Source organism: Macrobrachium nipponense, chromosome 20 (assembly GCF_015104395.2).
Source record: "Macrobrachium nipponense isolate FS-2020 chromosome 20, ASM1510439v2, whole genome shotgun sequence".
Taxonomy (NCBI): Eukaryota; Metazoa; Arthropoda; class Malacostraca; order Decapoda; family Palaemonidae; genus Macrobrachium; species Macrobrachium nipponense.
Window position 1 is genome coordinate 841139 of NC_061089.1, and position 18612 is coordinate 859750.

General features: G+C 47.6%; 1 protein-coding gene across 1 annotated transcript in view; it reads left to right on the forward strand.

The window, feature by feature from the left end:
• LOC135221449 (succinate dehydrogenase assembly factor 4, mitochondrial-like) overlaps window positions 1-18612 on the forward strand; it is a 66681-nt gene that overhangs the window by 26381 nt on the left and 21688 nt on the right. The window contains exon 2 of the mRNA XM_064259207.1: window positions 6203-6304. Coding sequence (XP_064115277.1) covers window positions 6203-6304 — 102 coding nt within the window. The remainder of the gene's footprint in view (window positions 1-6202; window positions 6305-18612) is intronic.

Here is an 18612-nt window from a genome sequence, read left to right on the forward strand (position 1 = left end):
TGGACCTTGGTGAGGTATGGGCGTCCTTCCATTTGCAGGGCGTGCTAGTGTCCAGGGGCTGCGGTTCTATGTCTGGGTCTACTGCGGTCACCCATGGAGTGGTGACCACGCTCCAGGTGACGACGTCCCATCCTCACCTGGTGTACTCGCCTCACGTGGTAACAGTCTTGCCTACAGCCGCTGTGAAGTGCCGTTCGCCGTACCGAGAGGGGGGCGTGCCGCCGCCGCTCGTGTTGCCGCGCTGCCGCGACCACACTTCCGCTGCCCTAGAGCTCGCCCCTGGACCTGCCGCCGGTACCAGGATGTTGCTGGCTGCTGCTCCACTTCCTGTGTTTCCGGTGCTGCCTGCCGTACCTGCCGATTCTGGGCTGACTGTCCATGCAGTTGCTGCGCTGGCTGTCCCTGCCGTTGCTGTGCTGGCTGTGCCTGCTGTTCCTGAGATGCCCATACCTGCTGACGTCGTCCCTGTTCGTGGTGGTACTACCCCAGACTTTGGTCTGTCTGTACAGGTGCGTCCGGGCCCTGTGGCTTCGGCTACAGCAGCCCCGGCTCCGCCCTGGATAGCAGATCTTACGTCTGTCCTGAGGAAGCTGACGAAGAAGAGGAGGAAGGTGTCGTCGTTCGTCGTCTTCATCTTCTTCATCGTCGTCGGCTGCCGCCTCTTCCCCTTCGACTTCTAAGGCTTTACAGCCGAGAAGAAGAAGGTTGCCTCCTCCCTCCTAAGAAGTCTCCCTCGGGAGCTTCTCGGGACCCGTCTTACCTCGGTGGGACGGGAGGGTTCCTTCCGCTGGTCCTCCTGCTCCTTCGGGAGCGGGGCCCGTCTCTTTCTTCCGCAAGGAAGAAGACTACGGGGACCAGAGGGGTACCGGCTAACACCGGTACTTCCTCGCCTGGTGTCAGTGGTTCTGCCACTGCATCAGGGTCCTGTCTCGGCCTCTCGTTCGCAGGGAGGTACCGAGTGTACGGTCGCCTACCAGCGACCGTGCAGCCAGGAACCAGACCTCTGAGCCCGCTCAGCGTCAGGTTCACGGCACGGGGCGGAAGACTGGTGACAGCCGCTCACGCGACTCTCACCAGACCAGCTCTCGCTCTCGCAGCGACCAGCTGGCTACCCGGGGACGTGACGGTCCAACGACCGGCCACGGGCTGAGGCTGGGAAGAGGTCCCCCCGTTCGCCGGTGCCAGCCACGGCTGGAACCAGCGACGTGACGTGCCGTGAGGACAAGCACCGGTCTCACTATGACAGTGGAGCCTGCAGGTCGCCTGACCGTCGCTCTCACAGAGAGGCGATCGGGTACGGCAACCAGCGCCAGCTCTTCTGACACTCGAGATCGGGGCCGGGGCCGCTGTGCTCAGTCCAGCCATTCTCCACAGCGAGACGGTTCGACCAGGCCTGCAGCTCGATCGCCACCGCGGGGTTGACGATCGCCTGCAGCCCTCCAAGCCTGCTGGTTCTGCCAGCGAGCGAGGAGGGGGAGCGTCAGGTCTGCCTCTCCCGTACCTTCAACCTCCTCGGGTTACCCCGGGAGGAGCGAGGTATTGAGGAGTGATCGTGAGGGGTGCGCCCCTCATGATCCCACCACGACGCCCTACGTGCCAGGCACGGTTCTTGGACCGGCCAGGACGTATGCGCAAGTGGATGGAGAAGACCGAGAGGGCTGTCGCTGTTCCCCTTCTTAGGAGGAAGGTTCTCGGAATATGCTCTTGTTCGAAGGGCTTAACGGTCCTACTCTGCAAGATGCTGTGACTTCCGAGATCCAGAGGAACTTTGCCGAGGTTATGGTGCTGATTCGTCAGCACAACGACCTCGGGGAAGGATCGCCGCTCCCACCAGCAGAGCCACGTCTCGGCTCGAGTCGTTTTGGGGCCCGAGAGGGAACCCAAATTGACGGTGGGTCTGCCGCGATCGGAACTTGCCGACTGTGTTGAACCAGGTAGTCTCTCGTCTCCGGACAAGAAGGCGCTCTCAGTTCTGGCCGGTCGAACAAGCTACTTCCACCTCCTCTACTGCGACAGAGGCGTTTTTACGTGTCTTCGGACACCGTATTTGAATACCCCTTCGGTCCTCCTGAGAGGTTTCGACCTCGACGAGGACTGGAATGAGTCGGAGGACGGTATCGGCTCTCTCCTGTCAGGTGTCGATCAGCCCCACCCAGACGACGTTCACAGTGGCGGCAGACCCTTACCTACAGTATGAGTTCGTAACCCTCCTCGGGAAAACGTTTTCTCCTGACGATACGTTTTTCCAGGCTCTGAGAGGCCATCGCCGTAAGGCGATGGCTGCTCCTTTTCTTCTCCAACTGCTAGTTCCGCTGGGAAGGCGAGCCAGTATCCAATTCTCCCCCATCCCCCTTCCCTCTCTCCTTACGGCTACGAGGGAAAGGGGAGGGATCCTACAGAGATTTCTCTGTAAGATCCCACGTTAGGGGCTGCGCTACCGGGGGGACCTTCGGGTCCTACCTGACGTAAGCCCCGGTCGTTGAGGAGGGATCCTGCCCCTTTCTTCGATTTCTACGGGAATCGAGAGGACCACCAGCCGATATCGTTGACGAATTCGGTGGGGGTTTCGCAGAGTGCTTAGAATTCTACGGAATTTCTAGCGCACTCAGAGTGTTCGAGTTTTTTACGATCTCCAAACACTTAGGCGAGACCACGGTCCAAAGTGAGCGAGAATCCCCGATAATTGGTTTACACGATAATCGGAACCTCGCTTATGCTCGAATTCCTGTAATTTCTAGCATTTGGAAGAAGACTGCTGCTGAAAGAAGAGTATCTCACAGTAGGCGATTAACCTGGAATAGAGAGAACGAACGGAGGGAACTTCCAGTTTGGCTTGAACTATCGTCTTCGGTATTCTGTTCACCATTGAAGCTTTCCTTTGGGAAAGACTTCTTCACTCTCTTGACTAGAGAACGAAGGCGGTCGATCTCCAATCCTTATTCTCATTCCTCGAGGGGAAAAGAATTTAGGATGGAGGTTCGTTGTAACAGAACCTACAAATATACTACGTATATTACCCTCGCGACATGATTCTTTTAACAGTTGAATTGTCCAGGGGGTAGGCGCATACCGTAGTTAACTCTACGGTTTGTGACCGAGACGAATTGTATCTTAATTGAACTGCAACTCGGGTTGCCTGCAACCTCCCAGCAGTTATCAGTTTCGATTTTAGATACTTGGTATTGTCATGACAACACCAAATCAGCTTTTGTATTTACCGAAATCCGTTTCGTTTAAATATAATTGCTCGAGCGTATTCTTTATGCTCGATGGTTCTAGCCGAACGCATTCCTTCGTGGAATAATGGATTACCTGGCAACTCAGGATGACGAGTCACCGAGAGCTACTGCGTATTGAACTGCCTGATAGCGGCTCAGTATCAGCTAGGTCTCGGAGATGCACGGTCGGTTACGTCTCTCTCTCCCCTGGTTTGATTGACTACCGAAACCGTATCTCTGCCCAACAATCATGGACTTAGGTCTCTGATTAACGGGGATTCTCGCAATAATGAAGGACCATCTACTGCTGTGACGCTCGATTTCATCGCCTTCGACATTGCGAGAATTTTCAACAGAGATATCTCTTGGACTCTTTCATCTTTCTGTTTACCGCACGGTAACAGAAGTCTGTACTAGTCACCCGCTGCATCGCACCGCGATAATGCGAATGATTTTTGCAGACATCTGAGTTTGTCTTCAAAATATCTCGTATTCGTAGGTGTGCAATTATTCATTGTTCGCCCCGAATTAACAGATGTGTCAGAAGACATCGCCTACTCTCCGACCTGACAGCTCTACTTCCAAATGTTCAGCCCATGAGAAGCAGTTCTTCAGGCAGTATTCCCCTGTGTCTTCATTACTGAAAAAGCGCTCCGCTTTCATTGCAACTACGATCCTCACCGGACAGCAATGAATAGCGGTTAGCGTTCTCAGTGTTTGTAGCACAGGTTCAGAATCTTGAGAATCCTTCTCTCGGTTCAGCTGTGAAGACGTAGGTTGCATTTTCTGTACACCTTCGTCTTCACGACACATAGTGTTGTTTCTCCTTAGCCGAGAATCAAATATACTATGAGATATCTTGCCATGAGGGACCTCGGTCTCTAGAAGGCAATTGACTTTCGCCTGTTGGGCACATGCCTTAAGAGAGTCATCACCTCGCCTTCTGGCATCGGTGACGAACAAATTATTTGTTTAGTCTCTTGGCATAACCCTTTTAAGGCGAAGGTCACGTGACTTGCTCGGGTGCTTGGACAACTTGCCTCCTACCGAACGCAGTCAGTCGGCAGCTGTCAGAGCGCCCAAGTCTGTTACGAACTTCGCTGTGGGACTTAGTTCGGTTGTTCCATAACAGTCTTTTCTTCGTCCTAACGGCTTGTCACAGTACCCATACCATCGACACCCACCATTGAGTGTCGGTGTCCTATCCACTACCGAGAAGAACAACTTCGCTGCAGACGGATAGACCAGTATGGGTACAGGGACATCACCGAAGTCGAGAAGAGGGATAGGTCATACGACCATTCCCTTCTTTTCCTCTGAGGGTAATTGCATGACTTTTCCTGCGAAGTCAAGCATCCAGGGGATGGGGATTCGTGACGCTCGATTTCGTACCGAATTCGTAGCGAAGACTCAGAACCCTTCGGTTCCTGACGATCGGTTAGAGTCCTTCACAATCCCTTCCCTAATGGACTTCACCGCCTTCGATGCGAAGGAGATGCTGCTTTGTCCTGTGAAAGCGCGACCGCGCTTTCTGAAGAAACTCGACATCCCAGGCTGAGTGTTGAAGACTCTTCGTCAGCGCCAAGATGACCGAGAAGTACACTCCCTCGAGTTACACAAGAACTTCTCCTGTGGCGCAGGTACTGAAGGCAGGGGTCTGGTACAACCAGACCACTGGCACCACCTCCTTCTACCTTTTGGATATTGCCCCCACAGGTCCTTGGATCGTTTCCTTGGGACCCGTGGTGCTGCTCAACACGTTGTGTAGCTAACCCAGACCCTAGCAGGCTGAACAGCATCGAGTCCTGGTGTGGACTGTAAGAATAGATAAGTGAATGAGAGAGTGACTGGCTTCCTCCTATCTTTTTTCTCCCCCTCTACCTGTGGGTAGAGGGATACGGTCATCACCTTGCTGGATAAGGACGAGATGCCGGTGAGCTACTCGACAGAGCCCCATCCTATCTCTTTCACTAGGGATGGGGAGCGAATATCCACCACTTCCTCCTACAAGGGGGGGGGGAAGTGGATGCCAACAAGAGACAAACCATAACTTTATGTTGCCTCTTGCAAATAGGAACTTGTTCTGTTTGCTGGTACGAAGAGATACGCTTGCCTCTCTCTTAGTACTTGGTCCAGAGGTCTGACCATTGATCCTGCGGTGCAACACCCCGATCATCGGACAGAGGCTTGGATCCCTCCCTCGCTCTTACGACCAGGGAGGCATTCCAAGGTTGGGCGAACACAGTCTGTTCACAAAAGACTCAGATTCCACCCACCAAGAAGGTGAGCCTTCCTATTGTAAAAGGACGAAGGTTTGTATGCCGTGTCGGAACAAATGACAATTTGTCCAAAATTGCATTTTTTCCTAACTATACAAACCTGAGGTCCTTTTACACATAGTCCCACCTCAATTGCCACCCCTCTTACTCTGCAGTTTTTGCTTGGGCCAAAAGCAAAAGTGATTTGTTTACCTCCCACTCGCGCGCGCGTGCCTGTCGGACAAGCAGTTAACTACCGAACCCCTTGTTCGAAAGCTTACGACCTATCCAGCTGCCGCTAGTACCTTCCTATTGTAAAAGGACCTCAGGTTTGTATAGTTAGGAAAAATGCAATTTTGGACAAATTGTCATTTTTCCAGGAATAATGGATATATACGATTTATAGAAAAATCTGTGAATAGGCAAGTCCGCAGATCATGAGTCTGCGAATAGCAGGGGTCTACTGTAGAACTAAATTTATAGCACTGGATATTGGGTTTCATTCTGTAAGTATGAGATTTGCATCTAATGGTTTCTGCATCTGTCACAGACCCAGTAATTCTTGATACTGTAGTAATAATTTTGTATCAGGATTTGATAGAGTGCATGTCATGCTCTTTATTATTACGGTAGTTATTATAATAGTAATTGTATGCATGCTATTTATTCTAATTTTGTAATGAGAGAATTGTCTGATTGTTATCTTTAGGATTTTTGGGATTTCAGGTTTGATTACTCCTATTTATAGTCAAATGGCCAAATTAAGTGGTGCACCAGACAGTGAGTCATGTGGAAGAAGTGAGGTGAAGAAAACCAAAACTCCCATAGGTAAGTATCCAAAGATAAAAATCCTTTTCAGTAATCTGTTCTGATCAGAATCATCTGATAATATTGCAATACACCACCTGAACACCTGAATTAGCCCTGGTCACTGACCAGCAGCCCACACTATATCCCTATATACTTACCCATTGTTTGGGTGAATTTTAACTGCCTGTGCTACCCGCACTGCATGTAAACACTGTCTACTGAGTTACCTGCACTACCCTTGGCAATGCTGCTGCCAGGACTGGCTGAAAGAGTGGTCCCCTTCCGATTGTTCTTTGTTCACTTGTCGTTGTCAGTCAGGATGTATCCTGCTGCAAGCGAACTTTTTTGGTTTTGTTGCCTGACCCCCACAGCTTGATTACTCTGCTTTTGCTGACTACCTGGATTACAATTACATTTTGGATTTCTCTAAGATTGAAGACTTTATTTGGATCAGATCTGGAAATGGACACGCCCCAAAAAGAAACTCTGTTGCCCATCCCTTCAAAACCCGCTTCGTCGATCACAATGTCGGAGCAGTCCGGCAGTGGCGACGTAGGAGCCCATTGGTCCTGCAACTCCTGCAAGAAAAGGATGAGTACCCTCAGACATGACAGACATTCATTATGCATTAGTTGTAGGAAGGTACAATGAAATCTTAAAGCAAAGATGCGACGAGTGTAGGAATTAGTCGTCAGACCAGACGGATGTGTACCTTTAGCATAGAAAGGCTTTAGTGTCTTAAGAACAAGCGTAGGCAGGTAATAGAACTAAAAAGCTAGAAGACAAAAATCTTGAAGATAGTTTATTTAGAAAGTTAGAGGATAGGTTATCATCGAGCATGACGAATCTCTTTGCAAGCTTCATGGCTAAGATTAATGAAGATAAGGATAGTAATAGGAATGTTGAAACTAATTGTTCTCTTTCAGCTACCCTGCCTGTTCCAGAACCAGCCCTAACGGGTGCTGGGGGTCATGGAGAACCACAAACCCGGAGGGTAGGTTCTGCCATGCCCCCTGGCGCAGAGCAGGCAGTGTCAGCAGCAGATTTTCCCCTTTCCCCAAAAACTGTAAGTGCTAAAAGTGATTTAGTATTAGGAAAGACTCAGACAGGTAGGGAACTGGTGTCAGGTAGTCAGAAAGCGAAGTTGTTCGAGTCTTTGCCTTCGGGTTGCTGTGTGATCCCCTTTTCAGGCAGGTTTGGATCGCCCCTAGACCCTATGGAAATTTTGTTTCGTTTCTCTAGTGTGCCTCTTTCATAAGATCCCCAAAACAGTAAAAGATTCTGTAGTAGAGGCAGTTTCGTCTTTTGCCGGCAAGGATGATTCCCTTTGTCGTCGAAGGTTCCTTTTCCATCATAGGTTACTTCGGAGGCTTCGACAGGCGAAGTTCCCTTGGAGGAGTCATTTAACCTTGCCGAGCATAACGCTGACATACTAGGTTTATCACAGGGTTACAAAGTATTAGTTAGGCAGTGTGTTCACCTTGGTTTTCAGAATATCATGGACCATGTCCTTAGGAATTTTCCAGAGTATGCTAATGAAATGCGTCAGGATCATCAGGGGGGTGGCGAGTCAATTTACTTGTTGTCGCTCAAGAGGATGGCTTCTTTCTCCCTTTCTTCCATTTCATCCTGGCCCCCTTCGGTCTCTGTTTCTTCCTTTCATTCTGTACCTCTAAAACCCATTTCTCAGACTATCTCTCATTTATCCCTTTCCAGTCATTCCTCGGTGTTCCTTTCGCAATGTCCTCAGGCTTCCCTGGTGGGTTCACCCCCAGTTGTGACCTCTCCACGGGGCAAGTGCTTCCTTGGTTGTCCAGAATTACGCAAGCTGAGGTGGAGGCTTCCATAGTGGCAGGGGTAGCTAGATCTCAGTCGGCAAATTTGAAGCAAGAGATCTGTTCACCTGAGAATTTCTCAGGTCCGATGGCATCAGGGGTTTCTCTTCCCTCTAGTGTACAGATTAATACGCAGACTATGGCCGCATAGGCCGCAATAGATAGGACAGTTTCTTGGTGCACCCCTGTTAGTGCGTGCTCGACAGGTAGTTTGTCTACCTGTCCAACGTCTGCAGTTGGAGTTCCTTTGGTGGCACTGAGTGTGACTGCTTCCTTTCCCCCTTTATGTCTTTCACAGCAATCCCTCAGGGTGCGGCACTTCCTCTCCCTCAAAATTTGGTGTTGGTTCAGGTTTGGTGATGGGTTTAGCAGAGATAAATACTCCCTCTTCCTCCTTAAGGTTTCCGCTACAGCAGCTTTCCGTCCAAACAGGATGATGGTAAATATAGGTGTAGGTGTTATGGCTTCTCCGCACTTAGGTGTTGGTCTGGTACATCCGGGAGTGCGGGGTTCAGGTGTGTTGTCGTCGCAGCTGTACGATATAGGTTCATTTCGGCCAGGTGCGGCTGTTTCCGCGGTTGCGCCATTGTCTTTCAGTGGTGGTAGGGTGGTGCAACCTGGGTCTCTTATCTCAGGTGGGTGGATCCCAGGTGTGCGAGGTTAGGGTTTGACGCATCTGCCAGTTGACAGCGCACCAGGCTCAGGGGTTATGCCCACTCTTGTAGGTGATGGTCTTGCACAACCGTTAGAGGTTGGCTCAGGGTTAATGTTAGGATCGGGAGGTAACGTAAATAAGAGTGCAGATTCCTTAGTTTATCCTTCTTCAAGATTAGGTGTCGTTAGTGGGTTCCCTGTCTCGTTTCCTGCTCCAGCATGGTCTGTAGATTTAGAGAGAGAGTCCACTTTAAAGGACGAAGTTCCAGCTGCAGAGGAGGTACCCAAAAGCGGAAGAAAGCAAGTACAGATGTATGGTAAAATTTATCCATTCGTTGTTTCCGCTGCCAAGGGTTACGGAGGATCCGATCCAGCCCAACCAGGCTATGTTTGAAGAATTTTATTCAACTAAGCCTAAGGTTCCTCACTCGTCATATAAGTTCCCTTGGTTTGGTCGGGTGGAGCAGGCACTGAGAGAGGCTGATAGCAAGTTAGCCTCAGTGGTAGGTTCGGTTAGGCAGGACATCTCTTTACTTCCAGGTAGGAAGAGTTTGTATGAGGTAGTGAGTAACCCTTCAGCTGGCATTAGAGCTCTTCCGGAATCAATCTGAGGCCTTATCTCATACCATGTGGATGCTGTCAGGACTTATGGGGTTCCTGAAGAGAGACGGATACGTACTTTCGGATCCGGTCATGTTTGATAATCTTGTGATGTCAGGCTAACGTATCGGCAGGCTGTACGACTTTCATAGGCAAGAAGAGAAAGGACCTGTTCTTGAGCTACCTTCTGCCTCATTTTCCGGACATTCGCAAGTGGGTTCTGTCGAGAGCGCCTCTTGCACTCTGTGACAGTTTTTTTAAAGAGGAGGACATTTCTAGCATGGCGAATTTCGTGTTGTCGGTATCGGCAGTCGAGTCACAGGAGGCTATGATTAGAGTAGCTGCTCAAGGATCTTTGTCACCTAAAGGTTCCTGTATAGCTTCACCAGGTAAGTGAGCCAGTTCCTGTTTACCTGTCAGGTCCCCTAAGAAGGTGCGCTTTGCTTCAAAGGCCTCTTCCTCAGGCTCGCAAGTAGGAGACATTACCCTTGTCAACGCTGGTAGGAGGGTGTCTGTCCCACGTCGCAGACACCTGGAGAGAATCTGGGCCGGAGAGTTCGGTGGTGGAGGTTTTAAGGAATGGGTACAGGATACCTTTTCTTTTGGTTCTTCCACTATCCAACTCTCCAATCCACATTCCCAGCAATTCCCAACTTCCATCAGGGGAATAGCTCTGGCTTCAGAGATTCAGTCTTTGTTAGAGTAGGGAGTGATAGGGCCAGCTCCCCCCTCCCAGGGAAGGTTCCCCCCTCTCAGGGATTCTACAGCTGGATATTCTTGACAGCCAAGTCGGGAGGGTCTAGGAGACCCATTATAGATCTGTCAGGCCTCAACCTGTTGGCAGTTCCTACCAAATTCCTTATGGAAACCTCCCAGTCAGTGCTGAGATCAGTCCGAAGAGACGACTGGATGATTTCGATGGACCTCAAGGATGCCTATCTCCTGGTTCCAATTCATCAGGAATTTCAGAGGTTCCTTTGTTTCTCTGGTCCATCCAGAACTTACCAGTTCAAAGTCCTCAGCCTCGGACTGACCACAGCACCTCGGGTGTTTGTGAGAGTGATGTCTCCCGTATCAGTGAATGAGGAGGTATCTTGACGATTGGCTCATTCAAGCATCGTCAAAGGGAGAAGCTATAAAGGTGAGGGACTTTTTGCTACGTCTCTGCAGGAGAACTTGGGAATATGTATCAGTTTGGAGAAGAGTTTCCTGGCTCCCTCTCAAGAAGAGACATTCTTAAGCATGAGGATTCGGACGTGTCCTTTGAAGGCTCTCCCGACTCAAGAACGGGTGCAGGCGATCATGAGTCATCTGGAAAGTTTTATGTCGGAGAAAGCTCAACCAGTGAGCGAATGGCAGAGCTTACTGAGGAGAATGTCATCCCTCTCATTACTAGTTCCGCGGTCTCGTCTCCGGATGCGCTCTCTGCAAGCCTGTCTCAGGAATTGCTGGGACTTTCAGGAAGAGAGTGCAGTGATAAGTTGGGATGATTTCTGCCTAGAGGATCGTTGGTGGTGGTCAGAAGAGCACCACCTGACCAATGGCATAAGTCTAAACCTCCTGATACTGGACGTTCATCTATACAGATGCCTTGGACCAAGGTTGGGGTGAAACCTTATAGGAAACTCAGGAATCAATAAGCTTCTGCGAACTAAGAGTAGTAGAGATGACATTAAATCAGTTTGCAGAACTGGTCGAGGGGAAAACAGTAGCGCTACTTTAGGAAAATACCTTGGCATTAGCGTACCTGAGGAAAGAGTGGGGAACAAGGTCTCCAACTCTGAATCTAGTAGCACAGAGAGTTCTCCATTGGTGCGAGAGAGCCATGGGGTCTCTCTCCTTCCCCAGTTCATCGCAGGGAGGCTCAGTGTACTGGCGGACGCTTTAAGCAGGTTGCAGGAGGTTCTCGGGGAGAATGGACCCTTGTTCAAGAGGAGGTCCACCTATTATTGAACAAATGGCCAACTACGGTAGACTTTTTCGCCACAAGGCTGAACTTCTGATTACCAGTTTACTTTTCTCTGGTGGTGGATCCCATGTCCTGTGGGACGGATGCGATGCTTCACTTGTGGGACAACCTCCAGGTATACACTTTTCCCCCTTTCTGTATGATACAACAGGTGTTGGTAAAGCTGAGAAACAGCATAGACATGGAAATAACGCTAATAGCTCCCTGCTGGCCACAGAGGCCTTGGTTCCCGGGTCTTGTCGAAATGTTGTTGGAACCCCTAGTAATCCTTCCAGAAAGGAGAGATTTACTCAGACAACTACACTTCCATCACTTTCATCAGAACCACTGTGCTGAAGCTAGCTGGCTGGAGACTGTCCAGCAGGCAGCATGTAGTATGGGACTCTCTAAGGCAGTGGCTAGACAGCTTTCTTTCTGCCTAAGATGTTTGACCAGGAGACTATACCAAGCAAAATGGGCAATGTACCGCAATTGGTGTAGAAAAGGACACAGCATTTCTTGCCCCACCATTGCCAAAGTTGCAGATTTCCTCCTGTTTCTCAGGAAATCAAGAAAATTGTCCTATTCCACGATTACGCAATACCGATCCATGTTGAGCAGCACCTTTAGGTTTCACCTGGCGGAACTGTCAACTAGGAGGGGTTTACATGACCTCCTTAGATCGTTTAGGATTGAGCACCCGATAGTTCCACTTCAGGCCCCATCGTGGGATTTAGCAGCGGTGGTGAAGTTGCTGAGCTCCCTGGGTTTTGAATCCTTTAGGATTGCTTGGCCCATATATGTACTGGTGCTTTCAGAATGGGACATGACTGCCATCCTTCATAGTCTTACCTAGGTGCCATGTAAGCTTAGCATAGACTAACAGAGTAGGTGAGTTGTACAGTTTTTTGTTTTATGCAGAACTCAAAAGGAAGGGGATCCCCCCTTTTTTTTGCTTGTCTCTGGAATTATGGCTAAAGTTCTGGACCATTAAGTCCCCAAAGAGAGGTACGAGTAATTTTTTTTATTATTATTATTATACCAACCCTTCAAGGCTTTCTAGGTGATGACCACGTTGAGATGTGTCCAGTGCAGGTTTTGCTGTACTGCTTGCAGAAGACTCAGTGTCTTATACATATTAGTGTTGACACCTGTTTGTTAGTATCAGCTGGCACAAGAGGTAAGTATCCAAGAACACTATCTATCTCTCTGGTTTTTAGAGGTCTTCAAGTGGTTATGCAGTTCAAGGTATCTAGAGAAAGAGAGAGGTAGTGTCATCACCATTATTTTCACCTGTTTGTTCTTCAAGTTTCACTATAATAAAAATAGCTTCACAAGCTTAAAGGAAAGTTTAGATATTTGTAATATTCCTGATACTGATACTATAAAAACAAACTGTAATTGAAAACTTCTTTGTCCTGATTGGCTAACTATGAGTGACGTCACTAAGCTCCTCCATTTATAACATGTCCATGATGATGATGTCATTGAGTGATTGCTCACGTGTGCAACACCTGACTACACAAAGATAAGAGAGAGAGATTAATATTCTTAATCTTTTGCTTGTTATTTTCATATTGATAACCTTACCTTTAATTTTTTTGGTAGCATTGTCTTCCATGACACTTAAGCTATGAAATTGTATGAAACAAGGCAATTAACCCTTAAACGCAGACTGGACGTATTATATGTTGACTAAGATTGTCTGTCGGGTACCAAGTGGACGTACAGTATGTTGACTACAAAAAGTTTTTTTTAAATATTCGCGGAAAAATAGTTATAGACATAGTTTGTGAAAGATTTTAAATCACGCGCCTTGAGAGTTCATGGATCACTCTGTTGTTTTGTTTATAAGCGTTACCCAGGCGCGCATGCGCGAATTTCTTTCTTCTCGCACCACAAAGCATCAGCGACGCATCATTGGAGAGCGATTTCTTGACGCATTTGTGTTTTGCAGAACTTTTGCGAGTGTTAGCGTATTTGTGACGCAACAGGACGTTTACAGAGATGTCCCAACGTCGTCAGGACTGTGAAGGCAGTGATCATGTGAGGTGAGTTTTAGACTTGGATTCTGGAGAGGGACCAAGCACCCAAGGTAACCCAGCTTTTCAATGTTGTGTTGTGTGGCCTTGTGTGGGCAAAAGGGACCAAGGACCACATCCTGTGCCTTTTACGATCCCTAGGAAGTATTGGGGTGTCCTGAGGGGCATTTGTTGGAGCTTGATCGAGAGCAGGTTGGAAAGTCCTCATTTTGATGGCAGTTGGTCATCTAGTGACGAGGACATCACGCCTGATGTCAGTGATGACGAATATTTGCCCCCAATGTCCGTACGGGAGCCACAGCCTGAAAGTGAACTGGAATTCAGTGGTTTCAGTGCCTATGAGGGAGAGTCTGAGTAGGAGGAGGAGGGACCGATTTTTGCTGGTGGGGACAAGTCAGAAAGTGACGGTGAAAGCGAGGGAGATGGGCCAGTGGGGAGGGTAGGAGTGCGAAGATTGCCCTGCGCACGGCCCGTTGAAGGTCTCAACGTTGCGGCAGTTTAGGTGAAGGCCGTTCGTCCGAAAGTGATGAGGGGTGGATGGAGGACCCCACCCCACCTAATATGCGCCCATTCACGGCAGCACCTGGACTGACCGTACCTGTGCCTCTCACTGCACTGGGGTTCATTCAGCTCTTCCTGATGCGGGAATTGCTGGAATACCTCGTTGCAGAGACGGCGGATTACGCTCGTTACTGCCGTGAGGAACTGCAGACAACGTTGTTGTATTGCTGGCAGGGCTGCAACCTCACGGACATGGCGCATTTTTTTGGGCTCCACATTTTTTTGGGAATGATGCCTGCTGCTGATGTCAGGCAATATTGGAAGCGGAATTTTTTTTAAATATGCCGAATGTGCCCGGCATTTTGGCCCGTGATAGTTTCATACCTCGGAATAACCCCAACCGCTTCATCTTAGTCCGCCCAGTGTTGGACTACATTCGTGAACGGTGCCAGTTTCTTGTGGTTCCTCCAAGAACCTTTCTTTGGATGCGTGGATGATGCCATACAAAGGGCGCCTAAGTATAAAAGTGTACAACCCCAAGAAGCCAAAGAAATATGGTGTGAAATTATTTTTTATTACGGAATCCAACACTGGATACGTCGTGGACTTCTCTGTATATTCCAGGGTCTTCAACAAAAGGATACAGTGGCTGCACAGCCTGGCTGGGCAGAGTCTGGGTTTAGAGCTCCAAGTGGTAGAAATAATAAGCCAGTTCAGGCTACGAAACTTCATATCAAAGGATAATAGGAGCACCAGTAATTGCCCCTGATGATACTGATAATCCTTGGCATGTTGCCTTGATATGTATCTTCTCTCCTGATGATAAATACCTCATTAATGAAAGAGAAACCATGATTGAAGTTCAACATGTAAAATTTCAGGACAGGGCAGCATTTCCTAATAGTACTGAAGGATGTTTAGTCCCTCCTTCTGTAGGTATTGAGAAACCACCAAAGGAGATGTTTATCCTGCCTACAAATATAGCATTGAAAGCCATAAAAGTGGACCTTTTATCAGGTTAATGGAAAATAAAGTTTTACATTTATTTAAGATAAGACCCAATATGCTCACTAGGTAGCCCCAGCTTTCTGTCCCTTCACTTTTAAAACAATTAGTCATGTGAAGGCAAATTTTCTGAAGTTTGTGGTAACTGGGAAATCAAAGCCAGTGGCAAAGTTGAAGCCATTTGTCTCTGTCATCTCGGTGTTTGACAATTCTATTAAGTAATGGACAACATTTGTCCCTTTTGATAAGAAAAAGCTCCCTCTGAATGTGGTTACTCGACAGTTTGGGACCCCTATGAAAAAAATCTCCGAGGGAACAGCCTTGCCTGATTTTCATGCTAGGCTCCACCTCATCAATATAATAACCTTTACTAGAATGGTGGAAGTTTCTATTCGAAAGGCATCCAGAATCCTCTAGAACAATGTTTTCTGCGGTAGCCAAAACATTTATGCAGACATGGGGAGCACTTGATGATTTTCGAGAGTGTCGCATAAAAGCTAGATGGAGACATGGGCAGACTCCAATATGTTACTCCTGGGAAAGTCACCTCTAAAGGATCCTTCCAACAACTACAGAAGAAGGGACAACAGCAGCAAAATCATCCCTTTCAAAGTTGGGAAAGACACTTATTCAGGGTAATGGAAAAGCAACTCCTGGAATGCCTATTAAAGGCAAGGGAAAAGGTGCAGCTAATGTGAATGGTATGGTTGGGGGTTGTCTTCTACAGTATTGCATGCAATGGATGTCCCTATGGGGACACAGTATATCCTAAATGGTGATAGGTGGAAATGGTCTCATCCTTCTTGCCCTTCAAAGAGTTTTTTCCAATAATCAGACCCCTCTTTGGAAGAATACGCTCAGAAGGCCCTTTTAAAAGGAGCCATAGAGAAACATACGTATATTTGCCACCAAGCATGCCTCCTTAGTGTCCCCAAGAAGAATTCCTCTGAACAAAGAGTGATCCTTGACCTATAAAAATTGAATAAACACATTCTTTGCCACGAGTTTCCAGATGACTACTGTTGCTCAAGTATGTTCAATTATTCTGCAAGGGACCTGGACCATTTCTGTAGGCCTGAAAGATGCAAACTGACACATCCCTAGTGTTGTTCCCTTCTGTTCCTTCTTAGGGTTCCGGATAAGGTAAGGTAACATACAGATTCAAGAATCTTCACAAAATTACAGCTGTTGTTGTCCAGGAAATCAGAAAAGGAATTCAACTGGTAGTATACTAGATGGTTGGCTAGTCTGGGGGCCTACCGGAGGTGAGTGTTTATGAAGCCTAAGAGTAGTGGTCGACAGCCTCCAAGCAAAAGGCTTTCTAATATATTGAAACAAATCCCACCTTGCACCCAGCAGATACTTTCAGTGGCTGGGACTTGTTGGAATACTCTTCACAGTTAGTTGTCTTTCCCCACCAATACTCAAAATAGAATAAAGAAGGCACTCAAAAGGGTCTCCTGGCACAGCCCAGCATTTCCAGATGTCAGTTGGAGCATGTAATGAGCCTGTTAAGTTCACATCAGTGGTAGACCAATCCTCAGATTGCAGCTAAAAAATGTAAACAAATTCTGACTATTGCATACGAGAAAAAATATTCACAATCAACTTCAAAGGAGTCAAAAGTTAGGGAAATACTGTACAAGGGATAATACATGCACCATGGACATGTCCTTGGCAGGTTGGGGAGGATCGTCAGGTAGCAGGGAGGTAGTTACTTACTCTGAGGAAGTGTCATATCAACTTTCTGGAGCTAATGGCTGTCTTCCTATCTCTTAGAAAATAGACCCTCTATTAAGTGGCACTTGTCTCCAATTCACCTTACAAGATCTTTCAATGTCAAACCAGACCCTTTATCAGGGATACAGCAGCCTAGATGAAGTGAATGTTAGACATCACTTTTTTAACAAACTCCTAACTTTCAGCGGAACCGCTTAATAGCCTCAAATTAGCCATACTGAGGCATTAGTTGCTATTGCTTCAACAACAGACGAAGAACTTAGTTCCATTATGTCCATTGTTCTATCCCAGACAATAAGGAGGAAACTCATCTACACGTCCTCCTTGCTGAGCTCAGACCTTCATGTGTAGAACTTAAAGTCTTGTCTACCGTGAAAATTACCCACCCAACATTGCTAGGTACCTAGTGCAGAAACTGCAGACAACAGACAACAGACATCATCTCTTTGGCGATAATACTAGTCCATATGGAAATTATGGTTAGATTATATCCTTGCTAAGCACCCAGTTGAGATCTCTTTTGAAATACTTCTATGTTTTCTTATATGTATATCTTTTTGAAAACAAGTGCCTTGCTGTTATATAATTATGGCATACAAGGCAGCATTGATGGAGCCCTTGCTTTATGGATTCGGAATTAGTTTGAACATAGAAATTGTTACGTACTTCCCTTCTCCAGTCTTTTGCATTATAATGACTTGCTCCAGCAAGGCCTCCCATTCCCAGCTCCCTGAATGAAGTGCTTAGGCTTTTGTAAACCCCTCAATTCATTGAGCCAAATACAACTACGGTACAAACATATAAGCTGCAAAAGGCAATCTTCTTGACTGCTTTTGCAACAGAAGCTTGCATTGGTAAACTGAGATCTCTTAGACAGGAAGAATCCTGCAAGCATTTAAGGTTACCTAGAAGAAGTCATGGCCAACATCCCACTTAAGGTCTGATTTTCCTACACCCTATGAAGGAGTTATGGAGTTCCATTTGACAATCTGTGTGTGTGTGTGTGTGTGTGTGTGTGTGTGTGTGTGTGTGTGTGTGAGAGAGAGAGAGAGAGAGAGAGAGAGGGTGTAATTGCTGTATGGATCGTTAACGACTGGATTGGCTGTTGGGGAGTTCTGGGTTGTCTGCTGATGCTGTTGGAGATCAGAGTTCTGTGTTTTGAGTGAGTCTTTGGCCAGTCTTGGGTTAGAGCCTGTGACAGCCAATAGTGTTAGCACCAGTCAGTAGTGTCATTATAGTCAGCTAAGTTGTGTTTTGTTTGTTTAGTTGTTGTTTTGTAAGTTTGATATTTTTGCTCAAGAGTTGTTGTGCTATGAGGTTTTTGTTGAGTTGTATGTGGGTTGTTATGGTTGAGGGTTGTTGTTGGTGTTTAAGTGGGGTGTGTGTTGCTTTTTGTGTGTTGTTTGTGCAGTGGTCTTTTGTTGTGTTGTTGTTATATGTGAGGTTGTGGTTGCGTTCCTTGGTTGTTTGCTGTGTTGTTGGGTTGTGGTTGTGTTCCTTGGTTGTTTGCTGTGTTGTTGAGTTGTGGTTGTGTTCTTTGGTTGTTGTTGTGTTGTTGTGTTCCTTGTTTGATGTGTTGTTGGGTTGTAGTCCTTGGGTGTTGTGTGTTGTTTTGTTGTGGGTTGTGGTCTTTGTTGTGGTTTGTATCTCTGCGACCTCGACCGGCCGACAGCACAGCATAGCCCTGGAGTATCTGGAGTTGGTAAGTACCACGTGTGTTTTGTGTGTTTTTTGTTTGTGTTTTTGTTTTGTTTTGTAGGTATAGGTCAATTGTCCTGCGTGTATGCTTTAGTGTGAAGAGGAAAGTGTGACTGGGGTGAGTTGGGCTGCTGGAGTGATTAGGTTTATGTGGGGGGGATTTAGCCTGCTTGGTTTTTAGCTTGTGATCCTGCCACAACCCTAGCGTAGCTAACTGACTACCTGACTACTTTGTGTATCAGTAGATGGTACAGTAAGTCCTGACCCCATAGGCACCATAGCAGTAAACCAGTGGTCCTCTTG